This window comes from Myxocyprinus asiaticus, chromosome 18, assembly GCF_019703515.2.
Source record: "Myxocyprinus asiaticus isolate MX2 ecotype Aquarium Trade chromosome 18, UBuf_Myxa_2, whole genome shotgun sequence".
NCBI lineage: Eukaryota > Metazoa > Chordata > Actinopteri > Cypriniformes > Catostomidae > Myxocyprinus > Myxocyprinus asiaticus.
This window is the reverse complement of record NC_059361.1, coordinates 46732586-46750425: the sequence shown is the minus strand read 5'-3', so window position 1 is coordinate 46750425 and position 17840 is coordinate 46732586. Positions and strand designations below refer to the sequence as shown.

At 37.3% G+C, this 17840-nt stretch overlaps 1 protein-coding gene across 1 annotated transcript; it reads right to left on the bottom strand.

Moving 5' to 3' along the window:
* Positions 1–2919: 2919 nt before the first annotated feature.
* LOC127456158 (forkhead box protein F1-like) lies at positions 2920–7766 on the bottom strand. Its single transcript, XM_051724502.1, has 2 exons — positions 6537–7766; positions 2920–4816 (listed from the first exon to the last, which is right to left on the bottom strand). Exons 1-2 carry the CDS (start codon positions 7510–7512, stop codon positions 4653–4655), a joined length of 1140 nt encoding a protein of 379 aa, XP_051580462.1. The 5' UTR covers positions 7513–7766; the 3' UTR covers positions 2920–4652.
* Between the last annotated feature and the right edge of the window lie 10074 nt (positions 7767–17840).

Below are 17840 nucleotides of genomic sequence, written 5' to 3'. Positions count from 1 at the left end.
TATGGGATTTAAATGTATCCAAGTGGCTCGAGTGTTTTGACTACGTTCACCTAAATTCGTTCAGATCCATTTAATGATTCAGTGACCATTTCTGGTGATGCCAGAAGGTGGTGACAAAAAAATGTCTTTGATTGAAATGTGTTAGTCACTGAATCAACGATCAAAAGAACATTTTAATCCTTTAAAATGTGTATGTCTACAGACCTACAAAGAGATTTTAGTGGAAGTTTTAAGCATTCTAATAACAAAGCAAATCTATCATTTCCCTACAGTTTGTGAGATGCTGAGCATGACTTTTATCAAAAGATAAGTTTCAATAATGTCCATACATTTTCATGTATAACAAAGTGTGTCTACGTATCTGTTCACTTCAGTAAAATGCCGTCTAAGAACACAGCAGATCTATCTTTTTTCCAACAGTTTGTCGACTGCACACTAACATAGAGGTAAAAACAGGAGCTGATATTAAAAATAGCTTTACATATTTAACACAGATCTAGTAATCTGCTTAAATTGGCAAAAACACCCAATCAAACTCTTACCTCACAAACATAATGTAAAAAGCATTACTTAATGCAGACTTATTCGCTGATATGAATTCCACTTACAATGTGTGCTTAAAAGAAGGACTATCCTTTTTTGTTTGTTTGTTTGTTTGTTTTTTCTGCAGTGCATTTCATGTAATGCTGCCAATCAAGAACAATATGCCGATAAATAACTCTCGTTTGTGTGTTCCTCATCTCTCGATTATTAATTTAGATCAACATCAATGCCGATTAAAAAAAAAAAAAAAAAAAAAAAACATGGATAAATGAGCATTGTTGAAAGCAACTTTGTAGAAATGAACGGAGCCGCGTTGATTAGACTGTCTGACTGACGGCCTATTACAAAAGGATGGTTCTGCTCATGAAACTCACCTGTGATTGGCTGGATGGTTGCTCAATCAGCCCAAAGTAACAAAACCCAAATAAAATTGTATACAAATCCACCATTTGGATTCGATATCATCTTTTTAAAGAGTGCGGGGGACGTATCCGGCTGCTACGCCTAACATAAAATAATTTAGCAAAATCATTGGTTTTTATCATCTTTCATGTAGACAGTATCATCGTGTATCATCTCGGGTCATTCTTGTGCTCGAAACAATTAATTACGATATATCTAACTCCACTTGAAGGGCACATTAGTATTTCAGCAGTGTAATTATAATCACTAAACTATAGGCTATAATTTACTGTTTACTGCCCCAGCCCCATGGCTCCTCCTTTCTTCTCACAAACCAAATGATTAAATAAATCCAACTCAAATTAAAAGCCTAGTTCAGATCCATATTTTTATTTATTTATCTATTTATTTGTATTTGGTAAGTAGCCGGGATAATGCACAGTGTGCACATGTGGATGGGTTCATTTGCGACCATCCACATCACCCTGTTGGAGTTTAATGCGAAAATGACTGCTGACTATACATTAGACTACCCTATAGTTCAACAGTGAGCGCATGGGCCCTCCCCAGGTGCTGATTAATCTTTATTTGTATTATTTTAACCAAAGATTTATAAAACCGAAACGTTTATTTAATAAAGTAGAATGCCTTAACCAAAATAATGTATTATGTTAATAAATAAGACTATTTTTAATTAATTACATAAATAGGTCTTAAATTAAATAGCTATTGTTTAAAATCGTAACAGTAGCCTAAACTTTTTACACCTCATTCGAATTTGAGTAGAGGATAACAATATTAAGCTATTGCTTATTCGTGTGCCATCTAATAATATGTCTTGTCACATTATTTATGTTTTCTTTTTAAAATAATACAATTTTCGTAACTGTCTTTTAACGAATGTCTGAGTATTTTGCAGTGGGTTTCAGCTTTTCTCTAATCCAATAACCATTAGTTCCTTCAAAGAATGATCTGCAACAGTTTCAGAATCCCATATTATATTAAAGATTATATTACAAGCAAGTGGAATACATTTTCTTATAATGTTTTAGTTTTAAAGGTATAGTAGCCTTCGTTTAATGGTTGTTTTTGCAATTTACAGCTGGGTGCGTTTCCCGTACACCGACGCAACTCACTGCGTGACCACTATAGTAGCCTACGATTGAAATTAACTAGTTAGTCACGACTGTTTCTAAAACCGTATAAATGCCATCGTTCATCGTAGTAAACATCCATGGTACAGAGCTGTAGTTAATGACGTTACTCAGGGGGTGGAGTACTCCCGCAAATATTAAATTACCATAGCTCATTTACACATACACCAGAAAGCCGTTTAATGCGAGAAAGCTGCTGAAGGCACGAAAGTGGCATACACTTTGTAATGCGACAGATACATTGCGCTGCTATTGATGGGTTTCCCTCTATATAAGACTTCGGTGTTCCCTGACGCACTTCAGCACATGCGCCCTGTTCAAAAACATATTAACGTCACTTATGCGTTAACATAAACACACAAAAGCCTTTTTCTCCGACAGAAATCGTGTGTGATAAAGAGTTTTCTCTTAACAGCCTCGAATCCCTTAAAAGGCTGCACTCACATTTACGTGACGTTTTAGAACTCGTTGAACTATGTTGACTAACGATGCTTTTGGGAAAACGCACCCCAGGTTGTTTTCTGAAACAGAGTGTCAGTTGTGTGCAGACAACTCTCCAGGAATGAAATATGGAACAATCACGATACAATAATAATAATAATAGTAATAATAATAATAGGTTACGACTATTAGGTATTAGAAGGCTCTTTTGATTTGATTTTCTCCCAAAACACTAAAAAGCAAAAAAACAAAACAAAACAAAAAAAAAAAAAAAATACCAGAGAACTTTCCTTATTTGTTGTGTGCAATGTCTAAAGTTTTATTTTAAGGTAATTAGATCTAATATTTAATATTCTTTTAAATGTTAAAAATGTATGTTGCTAACGAGAATCCCTGAAATTGTCACATTAATTTTTAGACAAACTTCAGTTTTGTTCACAGTGATTAAATCAAAACAAATGTAATAATTTTCCAATAAGTGAAAGGATAGTATTTGGGGTAAAAAGCCTCCCTGTTGCAGGGGCTAAAGGCCCCTCTAAAACACATTGTTTTTATTAAATGGGGCGAAAACATTTGATATAAAGAATTTTCTAAGTGGGCTCACATTGACTGATCCAATCACAGTGGAGATTAATTTCTTAAGATTTATGAAATGTCAAATGTAATTGAAATGAACATTTTCTGAAGTGGTTATTTTGAATAAGTATTATCTTAATTTGTTACTCAAAAATAATCTTGCTGTCTTAAGTATTTGCCTAAGCTGACATATTTTGCCCTACAACTATTGACCCTACATAAACACGATATCACTTTATCCCCACTGTGGGCCTTTTACCAGGTGTGGAGGTAAAAGTCTCCCTCGCCACCTTTCGATAATAATAATAATAATAATAATAATAATAATAACAATCAAAACAACTTTCCGTTATTATTTATTTTCACACAAATTATGTTGGTCCGTCAATATTCAATAAAAATACATTTATTTTTTCAATCTTGTGACCAGAAAAGAGCACAAGCCCCTTTGTACCCTAATAATAATAATACATTTTTGTTGTTTTCTTCTGATATTTTAATATTATACACTATAATAATTATTTTCGCATTCTTTTGTAGGCCTATTTCTTAATCTAAATTCCGTTTATTCGTATTTAAAGACAAATTCAAATTTTAAACCTAGTTACTGAATGAATGACGCAGAAATTGGAAAGGAAAGATGTCTTCAGATAGCTAGTGATCAAGCAAAAACAATGTCTTGTTTTGAAAAGTCATGTTTTGAACAGTTATTACAAACTCCATGTTTTTTTTTTCTTTGAACTTAAGAGTTACATAATTAAAATTGAATGCCATTGGACCCCTACTAAAATATATTTCCTACACCATGTACAGTTTATACAGTGCTTGAGGAATAAAAGGGGTCAATATGGGTATGTACAACGAAATAAACACAATCAAAATAACAAACAGTGCTTATATTTTACCTCTGTTACATTGGGCAAATATTGCCAATAAAGCAGTCAATACTGTGGCTATAACTGTACCCTAAAATAAAACATTTGAACAGAATAAATAAGTTGCGCTTTGTGGTTTAAAAGTGCCTTCATTTCCCGTTCTTATTAAGTATTTACCGACTTAAACCGAAATGATTTTTTTTTTTTTGTTGTTTTTTTTTTTTTTTTTTTTTGTGGACAAAGGTTCATACAAACTATATAAAAATTATCCTAAAGAACAATATGTTAACACTGGAGTGTTTTCACTCATCTTTGCATCTTTGGGAGTGGTAGTCATCCGCCAGCAGAGTTAGAATCGGCCGTATTAGATTGGCAGAGATTTGAAGCTGTAGTTATTCCATTTTGACTTCTCTGGAAGTACCTAAACGGCCTTTCTGGAGTGCTCCTGTATTTAGTTTGTCATTTTCTAACACTTTCGTTCCATTGTCAAATTCTGTTTAGTAATTTACGCAATGCATAATTCCATGTCCCTTTCCAAATGAGTTCTCTTTTAGACCACTCTATTTCACCACTCCACTCTTCATTTGGGCATTCCGCCTCCATGTATGTTTTTAGATGTCTGTCGTTCGAGCAGCATAGAGTAAGCAATGTTAAAATGCTGTCACATAACACAGGGTTTGATATCCTGATAGGAGACCTGCTGATGGTGGTAGTATGAGTTGCTCCCTGGTGAATGCATCGATGAAGAGGTCATGGCGTTAAAAGAGAAGACAAACTCTTTCCTGTCACACATGCTGGGAGACTGGGAATGATAGCGAGGAATACCTGTGGAGATACAAAAATATAGCAATACATGACAACAAAATACCGAGAGAAAAATACGATGAAATTCTACAAGTTTATTAACATCAGTTCATCCTTAATTTCGTTATGAAAAATAAATAAATAACGTTTTGCAAGTTTGTCTTGGCATGCGAAATGTAGTGTTCTTGATAGTTTGAAACCCTCAAACGTTTATTGTTAATTATTATTAAATATATTATTATTATTATAATAATACAGAAATGTATTCGGAGATAGGCCTACATAGGAGGCCTGTGACTGCTGCATCTCATAAAATGTTCTAATCAAACTCAAATCCACATTTTTGTATGTAAAGTCAACGACTATTGTCTGAAAACCACCGCCATATATATTTTTCAGCCTGTATTCCTCTATGATCGAGCGAAGAAAAAAAAAAGCGTTACAAACATTTTAAGGTCTTCTAAAAAAAAAAAAAAAAGAAGAAGAAGAAGAAAAAAAAATCTGCTTCAAGAAAAAATCTGCGCAACACTTTCTTAGTAACTTTATACTATACAGCAAAAGCAACTTAACAGATCAGTAGTTATTAATAATTATTATAACCCATTATAATATAAAAATATATTAGTCAAAGTTAAATCCAATTTCTTTGTGAATGTAGGCCTAAAATAACAATTGATCTGTGAAGCAATATGTAAAGCGTTACCATAACATTTTAACAACACGTTATTTTAAGAGTCATTGTTAAGCTGCAAAAGATGAATATATTTTAATGATTTTAAATATGTTCTAATGAGAGCAGTAATTTGTTTATGATAATGGCTTGGAGTGGTGTGAGAGAGATCAGGGTGAGATAATTTGTAATTGACGGCGGGGCTGCTTGCATGCGAATCCCTACGGACGCACAGTGCTGCGGGGCTTATGGCGTGGCTCCTCTTGCTCTTGCCCCAGTATGGTTACAGGAGGCAGACAGAAAACACTTCTTTTAGTGCATGTGTAGAATGATGCCAGTCTGCGAGCTGGAAGGTCATTGTACACACGCACAAGTAAGTGCTTTCTGTTTACTTGCTGCATCGACATCCCATGAAACAGTCAGGAAAACAAAGACATGGAAAAGTCTATACTTGCTATTTTGCTTTAACGAGGATGTAAAGTGACATTTTGTTCACACTTTTCATTACAGTGCCCATGTCATGCAAATTAATTACAATTACTGATAATAACAAATGCATTCACGGGTTTCTCAGAATTATTAGGCTACATAGTTTAGAACATGCTGTACATTATTATTAACCAACTCCGTTTCTACTCATATAAATGTTCAGCAAAATGAAAAGCTTAACCAACTGCCTTTGGTAAAACACCATAGAAAACACACACACACACACACACACACACACACACACACACACACACACACACACATGTTGGTGCGGCTATCATTATGAGGACTCTCCATAGACATAATGATTTTTATACTGTACGAACTATAGATTCTATCCCCTAACCCTAACCCTAAACCTAACCCTCACAAAAAACTTTCTGCACTTTTACATTTTCAATAAAACGTTGTTTAGTATGTTTTTTAAGCGATTTAAATTATGGGGACACTAGAAATGTCCTCATAAACCACATTTATAGCATAATACCCTTGTAATTACCATTTTATAACCTAAAAAAAAGTCCTCATAAACCACTAAAACCTACACCCCCCCCCCCCCCCAAATCATCCTAAAAACTTTACCTTGAAGGTCGGTGGTGCCATGACCGTTCTGGTGCATGTAGGAGTGTTCCAAAGAGTGTGTGGATAAACTAGGCTGCACTGGGTTGGCACCGGGGTTGCACGGAGAAAGCGGCTGCTGTTTGATGAAAGACGCCCCGTTGTTGAGAGAGGCGGAAGGCGCTGGAGGCCAGGCCGAAGCCGTGCTGGAGTACACGGGATGGGGCTCCATAACTCCTCCGCTGGTGAGAAGCGGAGATGCGGAGTTGTCGTGGTGGGGGTACTCGCTCCCCAAGGATCCTGTGCAACTCCCCATATAGGAATGTCCACTGTTCGCTGATAGATGTGACATGGAGTGTCCTGCCAAGCCCATTCCTTCCATATTGCTGGCCAAATGTCCATTCATCATTCCAATCCCGCTCTCCAAAGATAAACTGTTAGGACAAGACAGGCCCCCGCCGGCCCCCTGAAAGTTATAGGACTCGGGTATGTGATTGAATCCTAGCCCGTTCATCATGCTGTACATCGAGGGTTTTAGCGCCTGACATTTGCGCCTGAATCCCCGCGGCCTCCTGCGGAAAGATCCTTCCTCAAACATGAACTCACTGGCCGGGTCGATGGTCCAGTAATGCCCCTTCCCGGGTCTGCCCAAACCCTTGGGCAGCTTAATAAAGCACTCGTTCAGAGACAGATTGTGACGCACCGAGTTTTTCCAGCCTTGATACGACCCTCGGAAAAACGGGAAGCGACTCTGAAGGAACTGGTAGATTTCGCTCAGAGTGAGTCGTTTGGTTGGAGAGCTCTGGATAGCCATGACGATGAGAGCGATGTAAGAATACGGAGGTTTTTCAGGACGACGGATTCCAGCGTTCGTCTTCTTGGTTTTGGTGGTGGATGAGGAAGAGGTCTCCATCACAGGCGTCTGTCCGTGGGGTTTCTCCGACATGGGGCTGCTGTGGGCAGGGGTCTGCACGGAGGGCTGCTGCACTTCAGCCGTCATTCTTTTCACACACACACGACCAAATTCAGGATCAAACAAATTGCTATTTTACGCTGCTCTCGTTAATAACAGTGTTCCAAAGAATATTCTCTCTCTCTCTCTCTCTCTCTCTCTCTCTCTCTCTCTCTCTCTCTCTCTCTATAATACTGTCCACCAAAAACTGAACAGTGAAGGGAAAATAGCTCTTTCGGCTTCAAATCCTGTCTTCTTGTTCGTCCTTTAAGAGTTGGGCTTTTACTTATCTGTTTCCATCAGCTCCTCTCGGGCTCTTGAGCATGTGCACGTCAGAGACTCTCAGGGGCCGCCCAGTGTCCCTCCCACTGTCATTCTGCCGGGATGGGCTTCGAAATCTGCACACACACTCACGCACAACTAGAGCACTTTGAAATAAAGCGCGTTATAGTCTTATTATTATAAAGAATATAGCACTATCAAGGCGCATGTACTTTTCAAAGAAGGGTTAAACAGTAATATTTTTAATCTAATAATAAATTACACTTTTAATTGGATGATTTTTATTCATCTGGTATATGGTTAATTCGTTAATGTAATGTTTGCTCTGTACTTTAATTCATTTCAAATGATTAAACGAATAAAAAGTATTGTTAAGCTTTGAAGCTGTAAAAAACACCAAATGTAGTATAAGAAATGGGTTTCAAGAAAAGCACTTCATCTAAGAAGATCCATGGTCGGATGAAAAACATGTTTCTACTTCAGATAGATAGGAACATGCATGGGCAGGATGTTTATACTGCAGAATGTAAACATTTTCCCTCAGCTTCTTTAAATAAAAAATAAAGCAAAAAAGCCTCGCTGGTGCAAGACTTGTCCACATAGAGAGCCACGTCTGCATTCTGATTTTTACACACAAATCCAGAGATTTCTAGGCAGTATTAGAGTTGAAGAATGGAAGCTTTGGGTCGGATCGCGTCCGTGGAAAGTCATTTGACGACTTCAGTCCACATTAAGCTGTGTCAAGGCAAGTTACACGATAACTCTGAATACACATGCCACCTGCTTTGTTTTGTTGCTTTGCTGGATTTTAGAGTCATATCAAACGATGACATGTTTATTTGTGCTTAATTGTGAGCGTTATGGACACAGCTTCTGGCATATACTCATGCATGCAGTGCAATACAGGTGTCATTACAAGTGTCGTCATAATACATGTAATAGGAGTGCGTAAATGCTAAGTGTACAGAAGTGTGGAAGAGAATATTTATAAGAGCTGTTCTCTGTCTCGGCTCTCTCTCTGTGTTTCTGTTTTTTCCCTGGGCTCTTGGCTACTCTCGGCCTCGTTGGCTTAATTTCCCCATACATTTATTTGCACTCCTGGATATTTTTGCTCCTGGATAAGTTTATTCTTTATGCGATAGGCCTACTCATGCTTTGAATAATCACTGCACGTAGACTTTTATAAGACAGGAGAGCATTAATAATGAATAGGCTACCCTTTGAGCCACATTTCTGTTATTTTCGAGTCTAAAAAAAAATCTCACTTAATTCAGTAAATGAATAAATCGAGCAGAAGAAGGTTGTGTTACTTTTTGTGTATGCTTTTTCAGAGCTGAATTTTATTGGCAGAAATTGTGACACAAGAAATGCAACATGTGAGCATTAAAACTCGCAAATCGCCGTTATCAACCAAATACTCTGAAGGTTTGGACTCTGGTGCGGCTCAGTGCAGGAATGCATATTGATAGAGATATTGTTTTAAGCTTTGGAAAGGGGCCCATACATTTATCAGCACTATGGACCACCCAGCGTGCGCGCGCCCTCTGCATTTAATTAAGGAAGGTGAGTTCATTTTTGAGGACCTTTATTTTTCACACGTTTCTACCGCCGACCCCTTTTCACATTCACACTAAATGTAATGACATCCCTTCTAAAACCTAATATCCACAGATCCTCAGTTGTCTTAAGAATATGAGTTCCCCCCCCCCCCCCCCAGCGTTTTGTGACGTAGGCATGGTAAAGGTTTTCAACGTCATATCACATGTACATGTTGTGTGTATGATTCATGTATTTGACTCAGTAACACATGCGTTCACGGTCTCAGGATGTAAAAGGCAAGCAAATTGCAGCTTGTTTTCTGCTGTTTAACCGGGTTGATCGTTTATATATTAGTTGAATATATATTATATATTATTGAGTTGAAATAGATTTTAAGTGGTTTAAAATTATTTTAGGCAAACACATTCCAATTTACATGGTTTCCGATTTATACGGAAACGACGTGTGGATTTTCATTGAGCAATGAACATGCAAAACGCAATGTATAATGTTTAAAATAAGTTTAAACCCAGCTCTGTTTGGTCAACAATCTAGTTTGACCTCGGAATTGAACATTGGCAGTCGTTATAGCTTACCATTTACTGAAATATGATTAATGTAATATCTCTTATAATAATATCCTAATAATAATAATGATATATAATTGGGATTAAATTCGGATTAATGGTGACATCCCTGTTTCATACTGATTATATGTCTGATGACAATAATGATAATAATGATTTGAGTGTCGTAATAGTCGGATTTGTCGTCCAGTATCAGTCAATGTGAGCACATTTTCCATGACGTCTTCCAATGAAATATTTGACACTTTGCGCCCTCCGAGATTCACGGCCACTTAGCGGAAGGAAAGCCACATTGTTCTCAAGTCATGTTTGCATAATGCTGGTCAGTTCATTAATAATAATAATAACAACAACAACAATAAAAATAATTATATTGTTATTACAATACCGATATCACAACTATTCCCTTTTTATTTTGAAATGTTGTGACTTACAGCTTGTTTGACTGGGAAATTTCTTCTCGATGCAGCATTTGTTTTAGTTTGAATTAGATTTTTTACTAATAGGTAGCGTGTAAAGAGTAGCAATAAGACATCCAATAATTGCATGAATTAGAATTGGTCAGTTACTGTTTTACTTCTCATTTAAGATTTGTTTTCATGTTACCTGAAGGACCCCTCGCATTTAAAGTGCTACATTTCTCTAAATTTCTAAACTGATAATCACAAACTTTAATCCAGGAAAAACAATGGGAGAAAAAACTGAGATCAGACATTGTTGTGCATGACCAATGCTAACAATGTAAGGCATATCTCAAAGTATGGCACACACTAAATAATTGTAGCTATACCAACATTTCTCCTGAGCTCTAGGCTGTCAGCGCTATGACGACTATTTTTAACTTTATGGTCTGGAAACAGAAATCTAATTCTGGAGCACAGTGAACTCTGGAGGTTCATTTAAAGGCTGGACTTGAATTGTTTGAAAGGAAGCATGACAAACGGATCAGTCATGGGTTTGGCTGCCTGCAGGTCCACAAGTTCACTGCTGTGTGACACCTTCATAATCAACGTCACCACTGAGTGTTGCGTTATGGAAAGTATAATATTTTGATGCTCATAGCCATGCAATACAGGGGCGACAATTTCTCCTTTTATGTAGTAATTATTCCGATAATTTTGCACTTAAGCAAATTATCTGCGTTATTGTTTATATGGTTAAGATTGGCTATAGAGCTGACTTACTGATAGAAAGTTTTTGTACTCATTTTCCCCTCTGAAGCAACACAATCATTTGTGTTTTTGAGAACATTGGGCTTGTAAAGGTGCCTGTCATTTAAACAGGCCAATAGGCTAATATTGTCTGTGAATTTGAACAATATTACAGTATTAACAATTTTTTATAGTTTCAGATTGTTGGTCTCAGTATCTGAACCGAACACTTCTCATCCGTTAAAATTAAATGTTTTAATGGTTTAGATAACTTTATCAGTAAAATTCGTTGGTCGTGGAGATTATACAATAGATATGTTTTTTTTTTTTTTTTTTATTCTACATTTAATTAAAAATGTATCCTAACAGAAAATTACATTATTTTATTGGCTACCACGAATTGTTCACATTATGCCGTATGACTTTATGGGGATGTAATATTTCGTCAAAAATGATTCAGATACCGTGCTAGAGATTTTTCGTTTTTTTTTTTTTTTTTTTTTTGCTTAAGTGCACTACTTCAGTGCAACATGTGCTATGTGAGTCTACCTTAAAGTGCAGTTGAGCGTTTGTTTCAAGCGTCACATCAGCCATACAGCATTGTCATGTAATTAAAAACGGTTTGGAATTGGAGTAGGCACCCAGCCTTCATCAGTTTCACTCTCTATGTAGGTGGGCGCGTATATTTTTGTTGAAGTGCTGTTTATGTGAATGAAGGGATGGAATTACACACACACCTATGATTGCGTTCATTGATTTGAGGCGCAGATCTGCGGCTGTGCTGTAATCAACACAATCATGGCGGATGGCTTTTTAATTGGCTTGGCAAGAAATTGTCAGGGGCCTTCTAGAAGAGTTTGACTGCTGATCGGAGCACAGAGGCAAAGATAGCAATATTTCATAGGCTACTGAAAAGCATTTCTACAAGTCTGAGGCTTGGTGTTATAAAACTGGTTTTAATTTTTATTTTAATTGGTTAAATTTGTTTTATGGCAATGGCTTTAAACGAATATGTGTCATAGTTTCAATTGCTAACACAAATAACGCAGTTTAAAAGCCTAATAACAGTTAAATAAGGAACAAATAATCCAGACCTGATAATCTAATTAAGGAGGGTGGGACTCATTGATTTGGGTACAGCTTTCAGGGCATAAATAAATAAATAAATAAATAAAAGTCTGACAGTATCTTTTGGATGATTAGAACTGTGTCAGGTGGATTTGATCATTTAAATACCTATGTTTAAAACATCTTGAGATTTAGGAGCATAAACGGGATGTTACACACGCGCGCACACACTGTTTTTTATTTATTAATTTCATCTATAATAGGCAAAACACTTTTTAAAAACGCGTTTTTTTAAATTAGCTACTTTTTAGAGCGCTGAATATTTCGTCAACAACATCAATAGGCTAATTATAACTAGTAGTAGTAGCAGCAAGTAGTAGTAGAAATAATAAGAAGCATTATTTTCAAGTAACATTACGCTAAATAATCGATGCGTTTGTGATAGGCCTACTTGACAAATATTAGCCTATGAGTCAAACAGCTTTTATCACAAAGAGTCAATAAATCATTTAGTTTCTTCCAATAGGCTATCTATTTTTTCTTGTAAAGTCCTCAGCGGTGAGTTTGTGTTTTCTGCCCAATGACTGTCGGGTTTCACAGAAGTAAACGACAGCAGTGATGATGGTGATCAAATCATAAAAACATCAAACGAAGCGTCATGGTGAAATAAACAACGCTCGTCAAATAAATAGCCTAAATACAATTAATGAATAAAACAAGTAGCCTGCATTAACTTTAAGAGCATAGACTACCACATATAGCCTAATTGACTTAATGGAAAGCTTCTCTCCTTGCCTTTGAAAATGAGCTTTTAGTAATTTATTTTTTCTTATTAAATGAATTTGATTAATAACATTAAACTCTTATTAATAGTTTAATAAACACACACTCCCAAAGTCTCCTATACTGGCTATTCTGCTATGATACTGAGCCTACTATAAGGATTTAAAAAAAAGCATTCATATAAATGTAAACAAAGCATTAAATAATTATTTAAATGAATGAATCGAATTTTCAGTCTATTTTACACATCCTCATATGTTTTAGGAAAATATGTCTGGCTTTGGTTTCATGTGTATTGGTTGCATACAGTAGCAATAATATGAATGGTTAGTTCAAATATCAAAATTCAGGTTTCATTAATTACTTAAAGCGCTAAATGACCTTTATTTCATGTTGCAACCATGACACTTCATATGAAAGTTATAAACTTTTTAGTAACAAGCAACATGATATCCTTTTCAAAGAAGAGCAAGTTCCATATGTGAAGTAAAAAAAAAAAAAATAATTAACCCTTCAGAATTGTCTCCTTGACCATGTATTATAAAAACACACATAAGAAATAGTCTTTGAGAGTTTTGAGGGTCGATGTCTTCATGGTTGCTGTACTTCCAGCAGGATTCACTGTGGCTGCTTTCTGTCAGAATTCTTCTTTCTACTCTAATGATAATTGAGTTGTATGGAGAAAAAAAAAAAAAAAAAGTATTGTTGCAATCAATCCCCTAGCTAGAATACCAAAGAAACCACTATAAAATTGCCATTTTCTCTCGCACGCACTGCAGAAGGACGGTGGTGGGCAGAGCTGGGAGGACCAGGCATCTCTGAAGCTGCACACATGCAGCTAAGAGAGGTTCTCTCCAAGCCTCCTGGAATAAAACACAACCCTGTCCTTGGCTGCACATTGCATATCGTTTAGGAAACATCATAGACATGTGTCTGACCAGACCGAGAAGACTTAATATAGCAGAGAGGGAGAAGCCCACCCAGAGTTTTGCTGCAGGTTGGAGTCGTTTGTAGTTTGTACGGGAGTGATTGCAGTTTGATGAGAGCATATGGGGGAAGCAGCTTTACAAGCGTTTTGTATTTGTATAATCTGCTCGCTCTCCCTCTCTCTCTCTCTTTCTCTCTCTCTCTCACTCTCTCTCTTTGTTGATGAGAATTTTCCTGTGTGTGTGTGTGTATGTGTACCACCTCTAAAAATTCTTAAACTTTCAACAACGATGGAGAGTGTCATTGTGCAAGACTATTTTGAGTGCCAACGGTTCTTTGACCAACTTAGTATAGTTATTTTACACCAGAGAGCCAAGCCACCTACAGACCAACCACAAACAGAACATGGAGTTATATGAGAGACTGAAGTGCATTTAGATGAGGGCTTAGGGGGGTTGTGCTATAATTTCCTATTGTGGTGTACAAACTTTTTTTTTTTTTGCTCCAAATAAGCTCAACAACATGATAGCCAAGCAGACTCCATGCAAATAGTTTTGAACCCAAGGGCACATCCCCAATCTCTCTGGGAACTGATAGCTGAGGAGTGGTTGGAAATGAGGAGTTGTGGAATGCTTAGGAAGGGTAACACAACCCAGCCTGTAATGCCCCATGCTCTGCAGCAGAAGACCAGGGTGGGAAAAAGAGCCGCAAGCATGGCCTTTTTCATCATTAAATCTAATTTACATGAAGGGGGAGATTTACATCCAAATGGTAATTTAAATAAAATCAAAACCCCAAAACAGGCCTAAGAAATAATTGACTCCATATACTGTTGAATTATTCAAAATATAATGTGCACCCGAGTTGGGAATGCAGCTACAAAAGATTCAAGATTTCAACAATGTCAAGTTATATGACTGTTATTTCAGAGATCTGTGTGTGTCTGAGGATAATGTAAATGTCAGGATGAGTGCACAAGAGGAATATTTGCACAGAGCCGTTTAAGTGTCTTTTTATATCCACCTGCAGCAGCCCTTTTTCCGCTGCTCTGCTCTATAACAATAGCTCTGGAAAAGCCGGAGAGTGCTCTGTGACAGCAGCGGGATTGATGCAGAATTATGTTTGGCCCTCTTCGGATCGGAACCACCCTCCCTTTCCGTCACACTCATCAGTGCTTATAGGACAGGGCTGAGCACACAACAGTGGTGATCTCTCTCTCTCTCTCTCTCTCTCTCTCTCTATGGGGTAAAACAGGTTCAGTAACTAGCAAGTACAACCTGGCATGTGTGTGCATTTGAGGAATTCAGTATTCATAAATTAACTCTCATCGCTATATAGGGCAGGATAAAGCAAATTTTCTGTCATTTTGTTTGGTCGCACAGTCACACAATCCAAACCTTAATCACAGAAGAAACATATAGAATATATTTACCTGAGCCTTGTGTACATTCCTCTTTATATAATATAATATAATATAATTTTAAGCTCATTTGTCACTCCACAGTGGTTTTAATCCTTTACACTGCCTTGTACTATAACAGCAAGTGTAAATGCGGCTCATGAAAGTTTAGCAGTTAAAACTAGTCACTGTGGCATGGCCCTGTGATTAAAATCCAGTGATCTTGCATCAATGTGATTGCAGAAGTGCTGAGTTACAGCCTTTGTTAGTTCAACCAATCCAAGGCAGAAATTTACAGTTTATCTTGTATTGTCTTTCCCTCCACTTTTGTTTTGCAGAGAGGTGCTGTGAGTCATCAGCGATCAGTGTAACGGCTCATCACCTCCCTCTTGCTCTGTATTTGGACTGAATTGCTCTAGATTGTAAGCTCTGTCAGTGCATTTGATTAATCACCCTGTTTATAAGTGTGTTATTAAGTAATCAGGGTGCACCACAGTAGCTCTCAAGAGCTCATGAATTCTAGCAAAAGGTCTGAAATTAAACTCAAATTAAAGGCTCTGGAGAACTGTTTATTTTCTAAAAACCATTTTTGTTTTTTCAAATGCAGTAAGAGTGACCTATACATCAAATCTCTGAACAATACTTGTTGCCACTACTCTCAGCAGTAGAACACAATGAAGCATGCAGAATATATTTTACAGCCACAACTAAAAAAAAAAGATTTTTATTGTGGCAATTGCATGATGATGAAGAAAGCAACATAACAGCCAAAACAATATTCCTAATAACATTAAAAAAACAAAGGGAATTAAGCCTTTGGAAAGTAGAGTTGTACTTCAGGGTTTAAAGTTAAACCTCTAAATTCACGCCTGGACTACTCCATTAATAAAGACTATGACATTAATACAAATTAGAAGTAAATAGAAATTAAATTGTTTAAGTAAATAATATGTAGATGTAGTATGGCAGTATGGTTTGTTTTTCATCTGAATAGTGTCTATTCTGTCCATTGACACTGCGACGTTTCATTCGGACAAGCTTGGATCAAATTCTCTGGGAAAGGAATTAAGTCTTTATTTTCATTGTTCTCTACTTTAGCAGACCGAGATCTATATGGACAGCAATTAGACATAGTATTGCTAGCATTAGTGTGTAAACACACACATGTTTGTTTCACTCTGTTAGTGAGGACATCTAATGGACTTCCACTGATTTTTTACCATGCTACTGATATTTACTATACCCTAATCCAACTACAAGACTTGTAGTCGGCACCCTGAGTACAGTTAATGACTCACAGTCTTTTGTTTTTGGTCAGGGTGGTGCACACACTACACGACTGGATATATCAACTACAGGGCCATTCGTACCTGACTGAAGCCCTGTTTACACAGGGTATTAAGCCTAGCACACACTTCATGACTCTAGCTCGTCTCTGTTCGCAGATGTAGTTCTCCTGAAAAAGGAGAATAATAAGATAAGAAACAACTCGGATGAGCGCCTTTTTTGTTTATTTTTGTGCTGGTTCCGCCTAGCGGATGGAGTTTGTTTTGTGTTGCAGCACACTTTCGGGACAGTGTTGTGGATGAATCTGCACATTCTTTGTGCTTATGCCTCCTATTGGTTGGAGTTTCTTTTGTGGAGTATTTCTTGCAGGACATTGGAGTGATTGGGTCATTTGTTGCACTCATGTAGCAGTTGAATGGGCTGTTTCACTGAACATTCATTTGATTGTCCGAGGAAACTGAACAGCCTTTTTTTAAATTTTATATATATATTTATTTATTTGTATTTATTTATTTATTTATTGTGTGCTGCTTCCGCTAGAGGCTGGAGTTTGTTTTGTGGAGGAACACACCTTTGGGACAGTTATGTGGATGAATCTACAGGTTCTTTGTGTTGATCCCGCCTATTGGCTGGAGTTTGTTTTATAGATTATCTTCTGTTGTGTAATTCTGTTTTACAAAATGTGTATAGAAACACCGGACTTGAGCAATCCAACTGCAAAGTTGTCACGGGGGCTCTCGTAGGCATACATGGACTGTTTGAGTTTAGAGGGATGGACGCCGGTTGGCACTGTCGTGTGCACGTTTTTCTTTTTTCTGTATGTTTGGTTTGGGGTTTGATTGTTGCACTAATGTGGAATGTGGTCTTTATAATTTTATTTTTGACACATAATCGTCTTGGTTCTGTTGTAACCTCCATTCCCTGATGGAGGGAATGAGAAGTTGCGTCAATGTAGTGACACTAGGGGTCGCTCTTGGGAGCCCCAAACACCTCTGATCTTTGAGAAAATGCCAATGGGAATTGGCGAATGGTATTTTCATGCCACTCGCCCGGACATACGGGTATAAAAGGAGCTGGCTCGCAACCACTCATTCAGGTTTTGCGCTGAGGAGCCAAGACAGGGTCCCGGCCATTTCAGTGGGTAGCTCAGCATTGTGGCAAGAGGGACACAATGTCTCATTCCCTCCATCAGGGAACGGAGGTTATGACAGTAACCAAGACGTTCCCTATCCGTCACTCACTTGACGGTGTGTCGATATAGTGACACTAGGGGTCCCTATACAAAATGCCATGACCAGCTGAACTATGTTACGTGGACTGGCGGTGCAGGTGCAGACAGACCACTGCATGCCT